At 37.3% G+C, this 18,754-nt stretch overlaps 1 protein-coding gene across 1 annotated transcript in view; it reads right to left on the bottom strand.

Moving 5' to 3' along the window:
- The window catches only part of LOC124722185 (dynein axonemal heavy chain 7-like), a 913,348-nt gene that overhangs the window by 49,609 nt on the left and 844,985 nt on the right, over positions 1 to 18,754 (bottom strand). The window contains exons 36-37 of the mRNA XM_047247384.1: positions 12,639 to 12,852; positions 12,346 to 12,557 (exon numbers count right to left, since the gene is read on the bottom strand). Coding sequence (XP_047103340.1) covers positions 12,346 to 12,557; positions 12,639 to 12,852 — 426 coding nt within the window. The remainder of the gene's footprint in view (positions 1 to 12,345; positions 12,558 to 12,638; positions 12,853 to 18,754) is intronic.

Below are 18,754 nucleotides of genomic sequence, written 5' to 3'. Positions count from 1 at the left end.
GTTAGATCAACAACAATGCATCCACTTAACTGTGAAATAAGTGGAACAGTCCATGTGTTAAAACCATGACAGTGTTTGTTCAGTTTATTTGAAAGACTGTGAAATGTGTGGTTCAGTTTTTACTGCTCATAAATATTCAACAGTAAACTATTGTAGAATTATGATGACATATGCCTGCAAATTATTAATGAGGCTTATCAAAAGTTAACCAATAGTGCAGTGGCCATATTAACTGTGTATATTGGGGGTTTGTGAATAGTGAAAATAAATGCAAATGTGTACCTGTCGTCTACATCATTTAAAGTAGTCAGTCTTGATCTTCCACTCTCCATTTTTCAGCCAGTGCAGCAATGCAGTACATCGACACCAAAGACAATAAAGAAAGAAAGAAAGCAGGAGAATATCACATAATCAATTGAGGAAGTAGGAATAGTAATCCATCACAGATTATTCCAAAAACTGGCTGTAAACCACTGGCTAATACACAGATGTCTTCCTTCTCTGAGGTCTCTCAGTCTTGTCCTAAGAATGGTAAAACTGCTAAAACCATCAGATAGTGTAGATGTATATGACATACCTTGTAACATACTAAAGAAAGTAATAGATTGTATTGTGTATCCCTTAACATATTGTATAAACAAGTGCATAGCTGAGGAATATTTTTCTGATGAGCTAAAAGTGTCTAGGTTAGTTCCAGTACATAAAAAAGGAGATTCTGACTCATCTTCAAGTTACACGCCAATTTCTATAGTCCTGGCTTTTCCTAAAGTACAGGAATGTGTAATTTACCAACAATTATATGTTTACTTTGAAAATATAGGAATAATTAATGAATCACAGTATGGTTTTAGGAAAAATTTGTCAATGGTTGATGCTATAGACTCTGTAGTCAAATAAATACATCAAGTGTTTGAGGATAAAAGCTTTTCTCAAGCCACTTTTTGTGATCTAAGTAAAGCGTTTGACTGTGTAGGGCACAACCCTGTCTGGAAAAAAATGAATTCCTTGGTATTGAAGGCAACAGCCTTAAACTTTTAAAATTGTATCTACAGAACTTATCTGTGTTGGCAAGGAAACGTTGAGAATAGAACAAGTTAAGGTAGGTGTTCCTCAAAGATCCATATGGGGCTCTTTTTTGTTCCTAATAATGATCAATGATCTGCCATCTTTTATAAAGTCTAGTTCAGTTCTATATACATATGATACAACCTTTCTTCATTGTAGTAATAATCTCAGCAGCCTTAAAAGTTGCGTAGACAATGGAACAAGCTTCCAACTAGTTTAAAGCAAATGTCTTCTTATTGAATGACAACAAAACACAGCATATGGTTTTTAGTCTGAAAGACAAGCTTCATCAGATGATCATAGTTATTTTAAGTTCTTGTGGGTATATTTAGACAATAAATTATCTAGTGGTCAACATGTACAATGTATTAGTGTTAAGCTGGCGAGAGTAATTTTTCTGTTAAGCTGACTTATGGACTGTGTACTCAAAAAGTCTGTCTGAACATCCTATTTTTCTTCCTTCCAAAGCATACTAACATATAGTACTATTTTATGGGGGAGCTCTAGTTGTAGGCATAAAAGAGATGTTAGGGTATTTACTCATTTTTCTTACAAGGCACACTGTAAACTATTGTTTTGTGAACAAAAGATCATGACTAATACAGTTATAAATATACTACATTTTTATTTACACATATAAGAAGTTACCAGATGCAAAATACAGAGAAAATGTCCATTGTTAGAGAACAAGAGGCAACAGATGCAATTATACCCCATACCACAGACTCTCAAAATCACTGAACAGTTATGAACTCATGGGCCACAAATTATTTAATAAGATTCCACAATCTGTATGAGAATTACCCGTACAGGCATTTAAACAAATGCTGTATGACTGACTAGTTACCTATCCATTCTATGACATAAATGAATTTTTCAACTGTAATATAATATTGTTATTTCTTTTAAATTATCAATTGTGTTGTATAATATGTGTTACATTGTCTGTTGATGTAATGGGCGGATGGCAATAAAATTATTATTACAATATTAGTGGTCTGAAAAATAAGGTAGAAGAGCTTCTTGTCTGTTTGAAAAATTTAGAGAATTCTGAAAAGATAGACATCCTGCACCTATCTCAGCACCACATAACCACAGGGTTAGATAAGTTACATTTAAATAATTACACTCTAACAGCTTACTCATGCAGAACAAATATGGGAAAAGGAGGGGTTGATACATATGGTAAGACAGAATACAAGTTCAAAAATATTGAGACAAGTAGATTTTATGGTGATCTGCACATAGAAGCGAGTACCGAAAAATAGTTCACTTTCAATTGCAGTGGTATACAGATACCTACTGGGAAATTTTGAACTGTTTATGAGGAGTCTCGATTTCTTACTGTGATATCTTGCAGACAGAAGCAAGCAGTTAATAATCTGTGAAGAATTCAATGGAGATTTTCTAAGTGATTCTGATAGGAAGAATGATCTGGAAACCTTAATTGGATACTACAGTTCAATCTCAGTAATAAAAGCTTCCAACATGGGGGGATGAAGACTGTGGGAGTCAAACTAATAATGCTTTCCTTGGTAAGGTTCAAAGCAAGAAAATAACTGTTTAGCTGGTAAACAAATGTTCTCTCTGATCATAACACATAATTAGTCTGGATTAATAACATAGTGCTTTTCTGTATGGAAACTCATGAATAAAAATCATTTAGAATAATTGACGACTGCAGCAAAAATGTTTTTAAGAATAGTTCACAAGAGATGACCTGGGATGAAATTTATAATGAACCAAATGCTAACATAAAATTTAATGTAGTCAGTGATAAATTATATCATTATCTGAAAATAAGTTTCCACATAGGCCAATCAAAAGGACATTAAACAGCAATGTAAGAGACCATGGATCACTAGAGGGATTACAGTATGATGTGTAAGAAAAAGAGAAATGTGTCTTTTGCAAGAACAAGTAGAGATCCTGCAGAAGCTGGACAACATGAAAACTACTCAGAATTACTAATAAAGATTAATAGAAAATCATTGAACATGCACATAATCTCATAAATCAGTAATTCCAACAACAGGCTTAGTGCTATATAGAATGTAGTGAAAGCAGAGATGGAACAGACAGCCATAGAACAGGATAATATCACTACTGAACTGAATGGAAGGGCTATAAATGAGAGTCACAGGTAGCAAATCTATTTAATAATCGTTACTTAAATACTGTAGAAAGCAAGGGGCAAAGGATTCAAGAAAAAAAAAAACCAGCAGTATGCTGAAAAAAATAACTCTCATAAAATTCAGTTCTATGAATGTATCACCAACTTCTCTTTCTGAAATTAAAAAATTGTACATTCTCTCAAACACAAAAGCTCATCTGATTTGATCGTGTCTTCAATACACTGATGTATGTAATGCATCACTAATTCAAAGCATTTTTCCAGAGAGAGAGAGAGAGAGAGAGAGAGAGAGAGAGAGAGAGAGAGAGAGAGAGAGAGAAACATGCCTTTGTTAAACTTCTCTTTAAGAAAAGTGATAAGAGAGACATCAGTAGCTACAGACCTTTTTCACTACTGACAGGATGACATGTATTCTAGAATAGTATCTCATCTTAGCAACAATAAGTCATAGTCTGGGTTTTTAGAAGAGTTGCTCTACTGAGAATGCCATTTACATGTTCACACATCAAGTTTTACCAGAATTAAATAATAAAATAGTCATGGTTGGTATTTTCTCTGACTTACCCATGACTTTTGACCACGTGACTCACAATGTTCTCCTAGATAAATTGAAGCTTTGTGGGATTGATGGTATAGCAAACTAATGGATGGTTGGTATTTTCTGTGACTTACCCATGGCTTTTGACCACATAACTCACAATATTCTTCTAGATAAATTGAAGCTTTGTGGTATTGATGGTATAGAAAACCAATGGATAATGCCATATATAACCAAAAGAGTGCAGAAAGTTTTATTTAGAAATTTAGCCAATATAATCTGGGGACACAAATCTGACCAGGAAGAAATCACATATGGGACTCCCTAAGGCCCAGTCTTGGTTCCACTATTGTTCCTCATATATATGAATGAACTTCAACCTAATATACACCAAACAGCACAAGTTCTTTTTGCTGATGACACTGGTATTGTAATCAATATAAGCATACATTCATAAATGTAAGTAATTGTAAACAATGTTCATAAAAGTAGTATTGACTAGTTTTCTGTGAATGATCTCATGCTCAATTTTAAAAAGGCACAACATATTCAGTTCTGTGCATCAACGTAAAGTATAACACATGGTGAGGAAATAGAGTAGAAACTTCAGAAGTCTTAGGTGTCCATATTGATGAAAATTTAAACTGGAAAAAGTATATTTTGGAATCCCTAAATATAGGTCGGCCACATTTCCACTTAGTATTATTGCAAATCATGGGGAAAGAAAAATCAGTATGTATACATATTTTTCATATTCTCATTCAATAATGTGTTCCAGAATAATATTCTGGGGCAACTCATCTTTTAGGAAGAAAGTTTTCAAATATGTGCTGTATGAATAATATATCATGCTCACTTATGATCGTCTTGTAGACATCTGTTTAAAGAGTTGGGCATTCTGGCTACTGCTTCACAGTACATTTATTCCCTCATGAAGTTTGTTGTAAATGATACACTACTGTTCAAAAGAAACAATGGTGTACATAATTACAGTACCAGGACATTTAGTACTCCATGTTATGGTTGTTTTTTAGCACAGAAAACAGTGCACAGCTCTACAACAAACTGAAAAAGTTTCTCCTTGACAAGATCCTCCATTCCATAGCAGAGTTTGTATTTCTGTAATGTGTAAAAGGTGGTTGGTAGGAATTACCAACTCACGTCTGCATATTTAAAAAATAAATAAATAAAATAAAAAACTTACAAATGTTCATCATGTAGCCATATTTTTGCATTAATCTGCGATATGAATGTTAAATGACTTGTTCCACATGATTACAATTTATCATGCAAAATGGTCCACGGAACATGAAACTTACTATCTGTAACTGACAGTCTGGTGCCAACTATCTTATCTCTGACATCTGATTTTACTGCACGGTATATCACTTTGTCAAGTGATTTTTATTCAGTTGTAGACTCACCTTGATGATGCGATGCGACTATCAGCTGAAATATCAAAAGAAGAAATACTATTGTTCCAGCAACATCCTGAAAGACCATGGAATAATACTTCTAATGATGTGTGATGCATTAAAGAATCTCTTAGTAAGGATAATAATAACAAGTTATAAAAATTTAATTACCACGTCAGAAAGGTAGAGTTTTGTGATTTTTTTTTTCCGTTCAGATTTAGGTACACATCTTGAGCCTGGGTACACACTGAAATTAGCATCTTACAGCAGCATAGCATACCAAAATAAAATGGTGAAGCCTATTTATAAAGTGGAATTGGTTCGATGCATTTCAAGGGGAATCACACTGCATGAATTCATCCTGTGTTAATTGAAGTGTGCCATAAAAATGCACCATCATATAACATAGTTATTAGGTGAAGCAGATGCTTCCTGTATGGCCAAAGAATAAAAAGGCAGATTACCTTTCTGCAAATAATTAGAAACTGCAAGACAAATGGAACCCTTAGTTCTTTAAGACCAGTGTATCACAACTGAGACAATAGAGTAAAAAATGAAAACCACTCATAACTCAGTTCTTAGCTCTTGCATGAGATGTTGAACATGACAATGTTTGTAGCCCACTGGGTTCCACAACTGTTCATACACATTCAAAAAGGACCCTCCCACCCCCTCCCCTATCCCAACCGCCCTGCCAACTTGAGGCAGCAGTTAAAATGTTGTAGATGTTTCAGGCCTCCCAGATGGACTTCTTCAGACACTTGATCACCCTGGATGAGTACCACATATGCCAATGTGACTCCGAGACACTGGAGCCCTGCAAGCAGTGGAAATGTGGATTCACCACTGTGAAAAAATGTAAAAGGCCTAACATGTGGAGTGGTATTTGGGATTGCCGTGGTGAAATGTTAACAGATTATGATCACCTGAGCAAACTGTCACCAGAGTTGTCAAGATAAAGTGTCAGAGAGAATTATAAAAGGAGATGTTGTTGATTCGCAACAACACACAACCCATTCTGCACATGATGCAGTCACACAAGCTGCTTCTCAATATTAGATTAGATTCAGTTTTCGTTCCATAGACCCAAAAAAACGAGATGAATCTCGTGGGTGTGGAACGTGTCAGAAAGCATAACATAAAAATGTAAAACATTTGAATATAATACTCACTACCCAGATCATTTGTCAGGAGATCGGCAAAATAAGTGAATAAAATGCCGTAAACTGGAACAGCTAATATTTATAGAATTAATACACTGTCAGAATGAAACATTGTTATGCACTATTAATAACTTTATCATACACAAAATCCTTAATCTTGACTGTTGTGACCAGGTGCTGTCAAACTGAAATCTAACAGACATTTTTACTTAAGCTTGCTTAACAGCCTCTGTTAAGATATTCATCTATACAGGGTGTTACAAAAAGGTACCACCAAACTTTCAGGAAACATTCCTCACACACAAATAAAGAAAACATCTTATGTGGACATGTGTCCGGAAATGCTTAATTTCCATGTTAGAGCTCATTTTAGTTTGTCAGTATGTACTGCTCAATGGAGCACGTTATCATGATTTCATACGGGATACTCTACCTGTGCTGCTAGAACATGTGCCTTTACAAGTACGACACAACATGTGGCTCATGTATGATGGAGGTCCTGCACATTTCAGTTGAAGTGTTCGTACGCTTCTCAACAACAGATTTGGTGACCGATAGATTGGTAGAGGTGGACCAATTCCATGGCCTCCACGCTCTCCTGACCTCAACCCTCTTGACTTTCATTTATGGGGGCATTTGAAAGCTCTTGTCTATGCAACCTCGGTACCAAATGTAGAGGCTCTTTGTGCTCGTATTTTGGATGGCTGTGATACAATACGCCATTCTCCAGGGCTGCATCAGCGCATCAGGGATTCTATGCGATGGAGGGCGGATGCATGTATCCTCGCTAACGGAGGACATTTTGAACATTTCCTGTAACAAAGTGTTTGAAGTCACGCTGGTACATTCTGTTGCTGTGTGTTTCCATTCCATGATTAATGTGATTTGAAGAGAAGTAATAAAATGAGCTCTAACATGGAAAGTAAGCGTCCACATAACATATTTTCTTTCTTTGTGTGTGAGGAATGTTTCCTGAAGGTTTGGCCATACCTTTTTGTAACACCCTGTAGAGTAGAAGGAGTTGCCTATCAACAAGCCTTTCAAGCTTTGTTTAAACCATGCTTTATCTGAAACCAAGTTTTTAATGGTTGCTGGCAATTTATTGAAAATGTGTGTTCCTGAATATTGGGCCCCTTGTTGGATCAAGGTAAGTGTTTTTAGGTCTTTATGTAGATTGTTCTTATTCTTGATATTGATACTATGTATTGAGATATTGGTTGGAAATAGAGATATATTACTTGCAAACAGATTTCATTAAGGAATAAATATACTGCGAACTAGTGGTTAGACTACAAAGTTCCTTGAACAGGTTTCTACATGATGTTCTTGAATTTACACCACAAATGATTCTTATCACACGCTTTTGCACCATAAAAACTTTTGCTCAGTTTGATGATTTACCCCAGAATATGATCCCGTATGACATAACAGAATGAAAGTAAGCAAAGTATGCAAGTTTTTTTATATTTATATATCCTACATGTAACATCATTCTTGCTGCAAATACAGACTTGTTTAGATGCTTAAGCAATTCTTTGGTATGCCCTTCCCAACTGAATTTATTATCGAGTTGTAATACCAGAAATTTAACACTGTCAACCTCTTTTATCTGCATGTCTTCATATGTTACACACATGCTAGAAGGAAATCTCGTACAGGTTCTGAACTGCATATAGTGGGTCTTCTCAAAGTTTAATGATGCTGAATTAGCTTTAAACCACTTATTCACGTCAGTGAAAATTTTGATTAGCAGCTATTTCTAAATCTGTACTTGACTTGTTACTTTTTGCAATATTTGTATCATCAGCAAACAAAAAAAAAAACTTAGTATCTGGCAATGTAACAGACGAGAGGTCATTAATGTATACAAGAAAAAGCAATGGGCCCAAGATGGAACCCTTGGGAACAACACATGTAATTAATTCCCAATCAGATGAAGACTGACTGCTTACTGCACAAATAAAATTTTTCCCTATGCTTTGTATTCTCCAGTGACGTCTTCCTGTTTTCTTGGATGAAGAAATCCTTATTTGGCAGGTGTTGCCTGAATGATGGAAGGTAATTTTCAATGTATACTTCTACAGTCAAGGTCTGAACCAAGTCATACATTGGTGGGAAAATGAGTTGCATTCAAAGATAAATATGTTGAGAAGGACTAACACCATTACTAAGTTTCATAGAAACTACTAGATCTTTTCAAGGCAATAATTAATGTCATTAGCAATAGTTACTTTTCCTTTGAAGATATCACATAAAAAGAGATCGACAACACTAACACAAGTACTTTAATCATGCTGTCTTGTGCTATCCTGTTCCTGTGTCATTAATGGGAATTCTCTGTATTTCAGACTTCCACCTCTTTCAGATTAATTGTTAACAGTTCTATGGTTGGAATGCAGGGTGAAGAAATGCCCATCTTTGTACCTCCAGAATATCATCATTACTTCATTCTCATCAGGTTTGATGTTGACCTCCACCTCACTGATAGCTGGTTCAGGACTATTGTTCACATTAAACATTTTAGTCATGCACTAAACAGTCTCACCACCTGTAGAATTCTCACTGCCTGAATGTTAAGATCTTGTCAGTGACATGACTGATTAACCCTGAGATTCTGATTTTGTTACAAAACAGATCTCTCATGTCTTGTCATCAAGTACTTATATGTTGTTGTTGTTGTGGTCTTCAGTCCTGAGACTGGTTTGATGCAGCTCTCCATGCTACTCTATCCTGTGCAAGCTTCTTCATCTCCCAGTACCTACTGCAACCTACATCCTTCTGAATCTGCTTAGTGTATTGATCTCTTGGTCTCCCTCTACGATTTTTACCCTCCACGCTGCCCTCCAGTGCTAAATTTGTGATCCCTTGATTCCTCAAAACATGTCCTACCAACCGATCCCTTCTTCTAGTCAAGTTGTGCCACAAACTTCTCTTCTCCCCAATCCTATTCAATACCTCCTCATTAGTTACGTGATCTACCCACCTTATCTTCAGCATTCTTCTGTAGCACCACATTTCGAAAGCTTCTATTCTCTTCTTGTCCAAACTGGTTATCGTCCATGTTTCACTTCCATACATGGCTACACTCCATACAAATACTTTCAGGAACGTCTTCCTGACACTTAAATCTATACTCGATGTTAACAAATTTCTCTTCTTCAGAAACAATTTCCTTGCCATTGCCAGTCTACATTTTATATCCTCTCTACTTCGACCATCATCAGTTATTTTACTCCCTAAATAGCAAAACTCCTTTACTACTTTAAGTGTCTCATTTCCTAATCTAATCCCCTCAGCATCACCTGATTTAATTTGACTACATTCCATTATCCTCGTTTTGCTTTTGTTGATGTTCATCTTATATCCTCCTTTCAAGACATTGTCCATTCCGTTCAACTGCTCTTCCAAGTCCTTTGCTGTCTCTGACAGAATTACAATGTCATCGGCGAACCTCAAAGTTTTTACTTCTTCTCCATGAATTTTAATACCTACTCCGAATTTTTCTTTTGTTTCCTTTACTGCTTGCTCAATATACAGATTGGATAACATCGGGGAGAGGCTACAACCCTGTCTCACTCCTTTCTCAACCACTGCTTCCCTTTCATGCCCCTCGACTCTTATAACTGCCATCTGGTTTCTGTACAAATTGTAAATAGCCTTTTGCTCCCTGTATTTTACCCCTGCCACCTTCAGAATTTGAAAGAGAGTATTCCAGTTAACGTTGTCAAAAGCTTTCTCTAAGTCTACAAATGCTAGAAACGTAGGTTTGCCTTTTCTAAATCTTTCTTCTAAGATAAGTCGTAAGGTTAGTAGTGCCTCACGTGTTCCAACATTTCTACGGAATCCAAACTGATCTTCCCCGAGGTCCGCTTCTACCAGTTTTTCAATTCGTCTATAAAGAATTCGCGTTAGTATCTTGCAGCTGTGACTTATTAAACTGATAGTTCGGTAATTTTCACATCTGTCAACACCTGCTTTCTTTGGTATTGGAATTATTATATTCTTCTTGAAGTCTGTGGGTATTTCGCCTGTCTCATACATCTTGCTCACCAGATGGTAGAGTTTTGTCATGACTGGCTCTCCCAGGGCCATCAGTAGTTCTAATGGAATGTTGTCTACTCCCGGGGCCTTGTTTCGACTCAGGTATTTCAGTGCTCTGTCAAACTCTTCACGCAGTATCGTATCTCCCATTTCATCTTCATCTACATCCTCTTCCATTTCCATAATATTGTCCTCAAGTACATCGCCCTTGTATAAACCCTCTATATACTCCTTCCACCTTTCCGCCTTCCCTTCTTTGCTTAGAACTGGATTGCCATCTGAGCCCTTGATATTCATACAAGTGGTTCTCTTCTCTCCAAAGGTCTCTTTAATTTTCCTGTAGGCACTATCTATCTTACCCCTAGTGAGACAAGCCTCTACATCCTTACATTTGTCCTCTAGCCATCCCTCCTTAGCCATTTTGCACTTCCTGTCGATCTCATTTTTGAGACGTTTGTATTCCCTTTTGCCTGCTTCATTTACTGCATTTTTATATTTTCTCCTTTCATCAATTAAATTCAATATTTCTTCTGTTACCCAAGGATTTCTATTAGCCCTCGTCTTTTTACCTACTTGATCCTCTGCTGCCTTCACTACTTCATCCCTCAGAGCTACCCATTCATCTTCTACTGTATTTCTTTCCCCCATTCCTGTCAATTGTTTCCTTATGCTCTCCCTGAAACTCTCTACAACCTCTGGTTCTTTCAGTTTATCCAGGTCCCATCTCCTTAAATTCCCACCTTTTTGCAGTTTCTTCAGTTTCAATCTGCAGTTCATAACCAATAGATTGTGGTCAGAATCCACATCTGCCCCTGGAAATGTCTTACAATTTAAAACCTGGTTCCTAAATCTCTGTCTTACCATTATATAATCTATCTGATACCTATTAGTATCTCCAGGATTCTTCCAGGTATACAACCTTCTTTCATGATTCTTGAACCAAGTGTTAGCTATGATTAAGTTATGCTCTGTGCAAAATTCTACAAGGCGGCTTCCTCTTTCATTTCTTCCCCCCAATCCATATTCACCTACTATGTTTCCTTCTCTCCCTTTTCCTACTGACGAATTCCAGTCACCCAAGTACTTATAATACTCCTCATATATCTGATGACCAACCATGAAAGATTCAATCTTTACATCACACAATACCATTAATGTGTTGAACAGCTGAACCAGGCTTTTGCCGGAGCTTGCACTTTCATTTATCATGCTTCCAAAGTAGTATTCTGCTGTCCACTCAATATCTGTAGTTTTCTTGTCTGTCCCTTTGTTATTCCCAGTACCAAATCAATAGACTCATAAGTCATATCCCTGCAGAAGATCCTAGTGCAAGATCTGTCCTCTGCATCTGCCCATTGCTTTCTATTATGTCACTGACAGGGGCAGGCACCCCCTGTCCCATCAGACACACAACTGACTATGAAAAGAACCATACAATTTATAATTGTGCTCTGAGGCTACTATGTAAGTGCAATCTCAAATGAAATATATGCATTGATGTATAGCCATTAACTATTTACTGCCAAGATCCAACTGAATTTTTAATTGTGTAATATGCTCCCAATATAATGCCTTCTTTACGCCTTCCTCCTCATAATATTAATTTTCGTCAGTTGTACTGGCAGGAATGCTCACTGTCCCCCCTGCAGTCAGCCTCTGTTAGTAATTGTCTTCCACCTGAGTCTGTCTTTATTCTTGTTCTCACCCAATTCCAGTCTCCTGTTGCCTTGTCAGGTTAATTCTCCAACTGACACTTTTCTACTCAGTCTGACCTCAAACATTCTATTCATATCTGTGCACTTTATTTTTAATTGTTCAATTTGTTATTGCTTTCACTATTTTCTGGCCTACATTTCATTGCCTCTTCTCCTTTTATCTACTTTCAGATACATGCTAACAGAATGAAAACTTCTGTATATCTTTTACTTACATTTATTATACCTAGAGGAAAAAATCTTGTAATTAGTGCTGCATATTATTTGTTAATACCTTCTGCAATATATGCATCAGCATGTGATCCACCATGTGTAAGTCTTTATATTTCGCACTTAACAAGTTACCATATGCAGATCGTAGGCTTTGAATGAAATGCCTGGATTCATTAATTCCACATATAATTCCAGCATTAGAATGAAGACCAAGTATTTCAGTTGTTGATTGAGTAGGAAGTGCCTGCAACAAATTCAATAAGTGCAAAAATTCTTACAGTATAGCTATCACGGTAAAGCATTTATTAAAATGTATGTGCCATATACTGACCATAATGTGCTCGATGCAAGAACTGTATGTTGTATCTATAGGGAGCCTGTATTTTTTATTTGTTGAGGAGAATGTGTAATGTTGACTGTATACAACACTGCTGTTGATGAAATCTAAAAGTATGGTGTTAAGTGTTCTTTGGTCCCATTCATCCAGTATATGTCCACCATAGTTACACTCTCCTACTAAGTACCTGATGGCTTCGTAAGGAACATCAACTGATTGATTTATGTGTACCTAGAAGACAAGACCAACTATTAATTTAACACAGTTCAAGAAAAAGGATGAATACTAATAAACCACAAAGCTTGTAAAACACCGAAGAAATATACAACATAAACCGTATGTAACTATTCAGCTGATCTGTGTATATTTACAGATGTATATGTTGGATAAATGATCAAGTAATAACATGGCAATTAATTAATAAATTTACTTATCTATCAGGTTCCATGGGACTATACAAGCCACAGCTTTGTGGTCAGTCAAAAAGTCACTGCATTGTTTACAGAATGCTGATTAGAAAATTTTTGGATGAAATAATTGCTAAAACACAAAAATATTCTGAGAAAGGATATGAATGAATAATGCATTACAGAGAAAAATTCTGAACAACTGTATCTCTTGTACAGACTAGAAGGAGTGTGTTATGAGGAAACCTTCCATCTTTGATTTAAATACTTGGCATTTGTCACTAATTTTTTTCATCACTGCTGGAAACCTGTGGAACAGTTAATACCTTTCTATATGATGCTTCAGAAAGTGTTATCGAAGAGCTTATTAGTTTTTGATCAATTTGAAATATGGCAAGGTAGAATCATTCTCCTTGTTATTATTGCATTCCTACAGATAAATTATTTTTTCCTTATTTTTTATTGTGTCCAACCAAATAGACAGTGCTTATATTATGTATACAGTACCCAAAATTCACGAATTACTACTCATACAATACAATACGTAACTTTAGTATTTATGTTATAATTTCCAGTCTGCTAGGTCTTGTGGTACATTTATTTCTGTGAAAACACATTTATTTAAGATAAATTCATAATTAGCATGTAATCATCAAAAAAGTATGGGCTAATAACAGTTTCTGCCCAGAACAACCTGACTCAGTGGATAGCAATAATTATCCTTTTTCACTAAGCGGTTTCATTTTTCCAGAAACTCTTTGACTTAGAAGATATTCATAACTAAAATTTGGCTAGAGTCAAAAGCACTTTCATCATTTGAGCCATTCTGCTTGTTTAAGTCTCAGATTTGACTTTATACTTTTGTTACCCAAATTTTTCTGAACCTGATAACGCCTTTGGTTATTTACTTATGCCATTAATTAAGACTTTGGCTATGTTAACAAAATTCCAAACATGGTAATTTTCCATGAGAGTAGGGAATCCACGACAGCAGTATATAGTGTATTAATCAAATAGTACACTGAACTTTAATACTTTCCTAATTGACTATCATTTAGTTAAATCAGATTATTGTTGGATTCAACAGAAACTCTAATGCTAATTCTGACCTATAAAATTTTGTAAACTAATATTTAATTATCAAGATAACAATATATCATTGTGCCAGTCTATATAGGCATATACCCCACCACACTAAAAAAATCCTCATTTTGTGATTACCAACCACTGAATCAACATTTCTAAGTCAGTTCTAAAGATTACTATCTATTTTTGTAAGAGTTTGGGCTTGGTAATCAGCACAGAAACATTGGCAACATTATCACATAATAAGATAGATATCACAGCTAAGGCACATTTTTGTTGTCAGCTGAACATGTGCACTGAGAATTTTCTGAAAAGAAGAAACAAAACTGATATGGAAACATAATCTTAAGTACTAATACAATATGTTGCCAGAGGTCTTAAAATTATGACTGGAAATACATGAGACTCAGAACTAAGTATACTGACAATGAAGACATTAAGTTAGTTTGTTACAAGCAAAAAACTTATGTACTGATACCATATGCCAAGACAAACTGTCCACCAAGAAAAAGTTAAGGTTCTACACCGATGTTTGTGATAAGATTTGATTGCACATTTATTTTATGAGAAGTTGGATATTAGTGTTATAAAATGAGACATTGGAATAATGCAGTGTGAAAGTGGTAGGAGTAAATAGATTAAGAGTCTTGAGTAGCACTTGATGATTCCAGTAATATAACAGTCTAAAACAAAAAATAATAAGAAAGTGAATTTTATAACAGTTTATGAATGAAATGTGAAGAAAATTTGAATATTTGTGCTAAATGATTATCAATGGCTGTATTTAAAATGTTAACTGTACATATTAGAATCAAATGTGCTTGGCCACAAATGGACTTTTGACTAGAGTAGTGGTCACTTGACTTACTGAGCTGAGTGCATGGAGAGGTTTTGTGAGGTCTTTTGCTGGTGGGCACCAATCTGCTAATATCTCCTTCTTTTTGAAACAACATTATATTTTAGAACCTTGAACATAATTTGCCTGCAAACTGCTCTACATGCACTGTTAGATGTATAACAAATTTAATATGTTCTTGGTGTTATAATAATGAACCAAGTCCAGTGGCTTATTGATATACTAAGATCTCTTCTATTTCATTTTATATCTTTGTATCAATGTACCCTGTGTTGAGCCAGTGCTTGAGATAATCTTATATATTGCAAATAAATCAACTGTCTTGCAATACAGGGGATTTATATTTGTCAGAATTGCCTTGATTCCAAATACTTGTTATTGACTGACTAAATTTCATAGGTCACTTGTTTAAAATTAAAACTTGGACATAAATGCAATGGTGGACAATTGCTCCCCTCAGTGGGTGAGCCATCCACAAACATTTAGGTTTTTCACTAGTCCCCTTCAGTGGGAAAGTAGCTTCAGATTGTTGTTTCCTCTGCAATTTGCTGGCAAAAAAGGAATTTGTTAGAAAGTGGATGTTACACTCCCAGTATGTTGCAACATCATGACTTACCTTGAGTTTTCTACAGTTAATTACTATGAGTGGTTCTGTGACTAGTAATCAACCAGTCAACAACCTGTTGAAAATCCATGGCTCATGTTAGATAGTAAAGTATATCATGAACCTAATTGGGCCTACATATTACTAACATCTTTAATGTGAGTAGTGGAACACACATGTACTAGTATTGCTGATGATATTCTGTTGCTTCCTTTAACTGATGTCTGACGAACAACTATATTTACTGTCATTGGTTCAGGAGCTTTGAGTATTGGACAGTTATGTGCACAGTGTTATGAGTGAACTAAGTGAATGTTAGAATTGTATTATGTGTACTAAGTGAATTACTGTGAATCCTTAGTTATGAACTAGCTACATAATTTACCAAGGGGTTATGATATTTCTTCCTAATGTCAAATTATAAGATTGGTTAGCTTGTTCGCTCAGAAACGTTGCTATGAAGGAAATGGTACTGGTCAGATCATATGAGAGTTGCTTGTTACCGGAAAAGTCATAAGGGCTGGTCTTTGCTTCATTGGGTTATGATAAAAATAAACTCATTAATTAGTGAAAGTAAAATCCATGGTGTTGTGCCTGTTACATTATTCATTAATTAGAGATCCTAAACATCTTTCAGTAAGAAACTCAGAAGTAATGGAGCTACTGAGGAAATAAGAATCTACAACCAAGTGAGTAATCTAGTAATCTTACACATGGTGCCACATCATTTTGTAGGTGGGTGCAGGGAGGGCACAGTATGTATTGGAATAGAACATGTGCCAGTGTAAAAAGCTTGTTATGAAGGAAATAGTACGGCTTTGATCACACAAAAGTACTTGTTAAGTGATAATTAAAGTTCCGTTAGTTGTTAGAAATTGGGTTATGAAAAAAATAAACTCTGTCACTGTATGAATGTTGCAGGTTCTTCTGAGTAAGTCAATATTGCCAACAAAAAGCCCCATGATGGAATATATGTACATGGATGGACGAGTAAAATTCTGAGATACTTGAACAACAGCCTACATGAAGTTTGCAAAATGATACTCAGCTCAGTCTTACCACCCTTTTCTGCTATAAGAATGTTCTTGGTGAGAGCATAGTGTTGCCCAAAATATAGCACCACAGAAGATAATAGAGTAAAAGTAAACCAAGTAAGAGAGCCTTCTGTTATAACTTCAAGTTGAACAAATATATTTCAAGGAAGTCACAACACATGAAAGTCACAGATCAAGTAAACAGATTAAGACGTGTGTACACTATAACCTCCAAATCATAACTGAGTCGAAGTCTAGCGTCTGCTGGCTGGCTGGCTGCTTAGGTGGCTGCTGCTGCATGGCTGGCAGACAGCGCCGTATGTAGAGGATGCGCGTAACTGCGCGGCAGCACTTTGAAAGATCGGCGAGTCACGACACTTTCCCCCCTTGGAAGTTTTTGCACAGGTCTTGATGGAGGTGGCCTGTAGATTACTAACATCGATAGGTGTTGTTTGACTGGCCGTAAAGTCTCGAGGAGGAGGCTTCCCGTACGGACGGAAGTGTCCCCGATGATAACGGGTCGAGATGACAGGAGACATGGGGGTCGAATCTGCTGGGGCCCCGTGCATCAATCTGCCCATTGCGGCAAGTCCGGTTGTTATAACATGAGACATGGGCGATGTGTCTGTGTCTGTAGGAGAAGGAGGCGAGTAGAGTTGCTCCGACAGATGATGGTCATCTGGTTCCTGCATGGGCACGTCTCCTGGTGGTGTCAGTTCTTGTGCTGGCACCGATATGATGCTGAGAGAACTGCGTTGTGAGTAATGAGAGATTCCAGTATCCCGAGCATCAGGTAGAGGCAAAGGTGGTGTAGCAGCATCCAGAACAGGCGTTGCTGGCACACGAGGCCGAAGCTGGTCCGAATGACGCACTGCAACACCTGTGTCCGTCGGGACTTCATACAGGTGTTGGCCACACTGTCATAAGATGTGACCAGGACTCAATTTTGGCCGTCTGCCGTATACCCGTACCCATACAAGGTTGTTGGCGGTGAACCGGCCAAGCGAAGACACCTGCAGCTGTGAGGTGGAAGGCTGCAGAAGATGAAGTAGCGTGCGGGGCTATTTGCCATGTAAGAGCTCAGCCGGGCTGTGCTTGCCCATGGGGGTGAAACGGTAAGAAGACAGAAATTGGAGAAGCACATCATCAGCACCAGAAGAAGTCAGGAATTTCCTCATCTGAGCCTTAAATGTACGAACCAGTCATTCAGCCTCACTGTTTGATTGTGGATAGAACGGAGGGGTCGTGACATGCATGACACCGTGACGGGTGCAAAAATCGGAAGAAGCAGATTGCGGACTATTATCAGTAACAAGAGTAGAGGGAAGGCCTTCCAAAGAGAAAATGTGAGCTAGAGCATTGGTGGTTGCTGCGGTGGTAGGCGATGTGTAACGGCAATGAAAGGAAAGTTAGAGAAGGCATCAATAACGAGAAGCCAATAAGTACCTAAAAAAGGTCCCGTGAAGTCAGCATGAATACACTCCCAGGGCTTCTCAGACGAAGGCCACGGTGACAAAGATGACATCGGGGTGGTGGCCTGTGACACACAAGAGCCGCAGGCAGTGACCATATGTGTGATTTCAGAGTCGATGCCGGGCCAGTACACATGACAGCGCACCAGAGGTTTTGTTCGAGAGAGACCCCAGTGCCCTTGGTGAAGGAGATGCAAGATCAAAGCATGCAAAGATGCAGATACCACAACATGCGGCAAAGCATTTTCGGTGGAAAGGAGGATAACACCATCCCTAGCCATGAGGCGGTAACGCAAAGAGTAGTAGTTCCACAACAGATCAGAAGTCTTAGCGGATGGACGATCTGGCCAACCCTTCTGAATACAGCGTAAAACCCAGGAGAGGGTGGGGTCAGAACCCGTAGCAGCTGCCAGCCAGTCCCTGGTGGTGGGGAACCCATCCACAACTCGCTTCTTGGCAACGTCCAGGTGGAAATACATAAGTTCATCCCTATCGAATGCCAGATCAGAACCCATGGGAAGGCGAAACAGTGCATCAGCATTTGTGTGTTGAGCCGTCGGCCGGAAATGAATCTCATAATTGAAATGAGACACATAAAGAGCCCAACGTTGGAGGTGGTGTGCAGCCTTGTCGGGAAGTGACGTTGATGGATGAAAGAAGGAAACAAGTGGTTT

The sequence above is a fragment of the Schistocerca piceifrons genome, chromosome X, assembly GCF_021461385.2.
Source record: "Schistocerca piceifrons isolate TAMUIC-IGC-003096 chromosome X, iqSchPice1.1, whole genome shotgun sequence".
NCBI lineage: Eukaryota > Metazoa > Arthropoda > Insecta > Orthoptera > Acrididae > Schistocerca > Schistocerca piceifrons.
The sequence above is the reverse complement of the archived record's forward strand: the minus strand, read 5'-3'. Positions and strand labels throughout refer to the sequence as shown.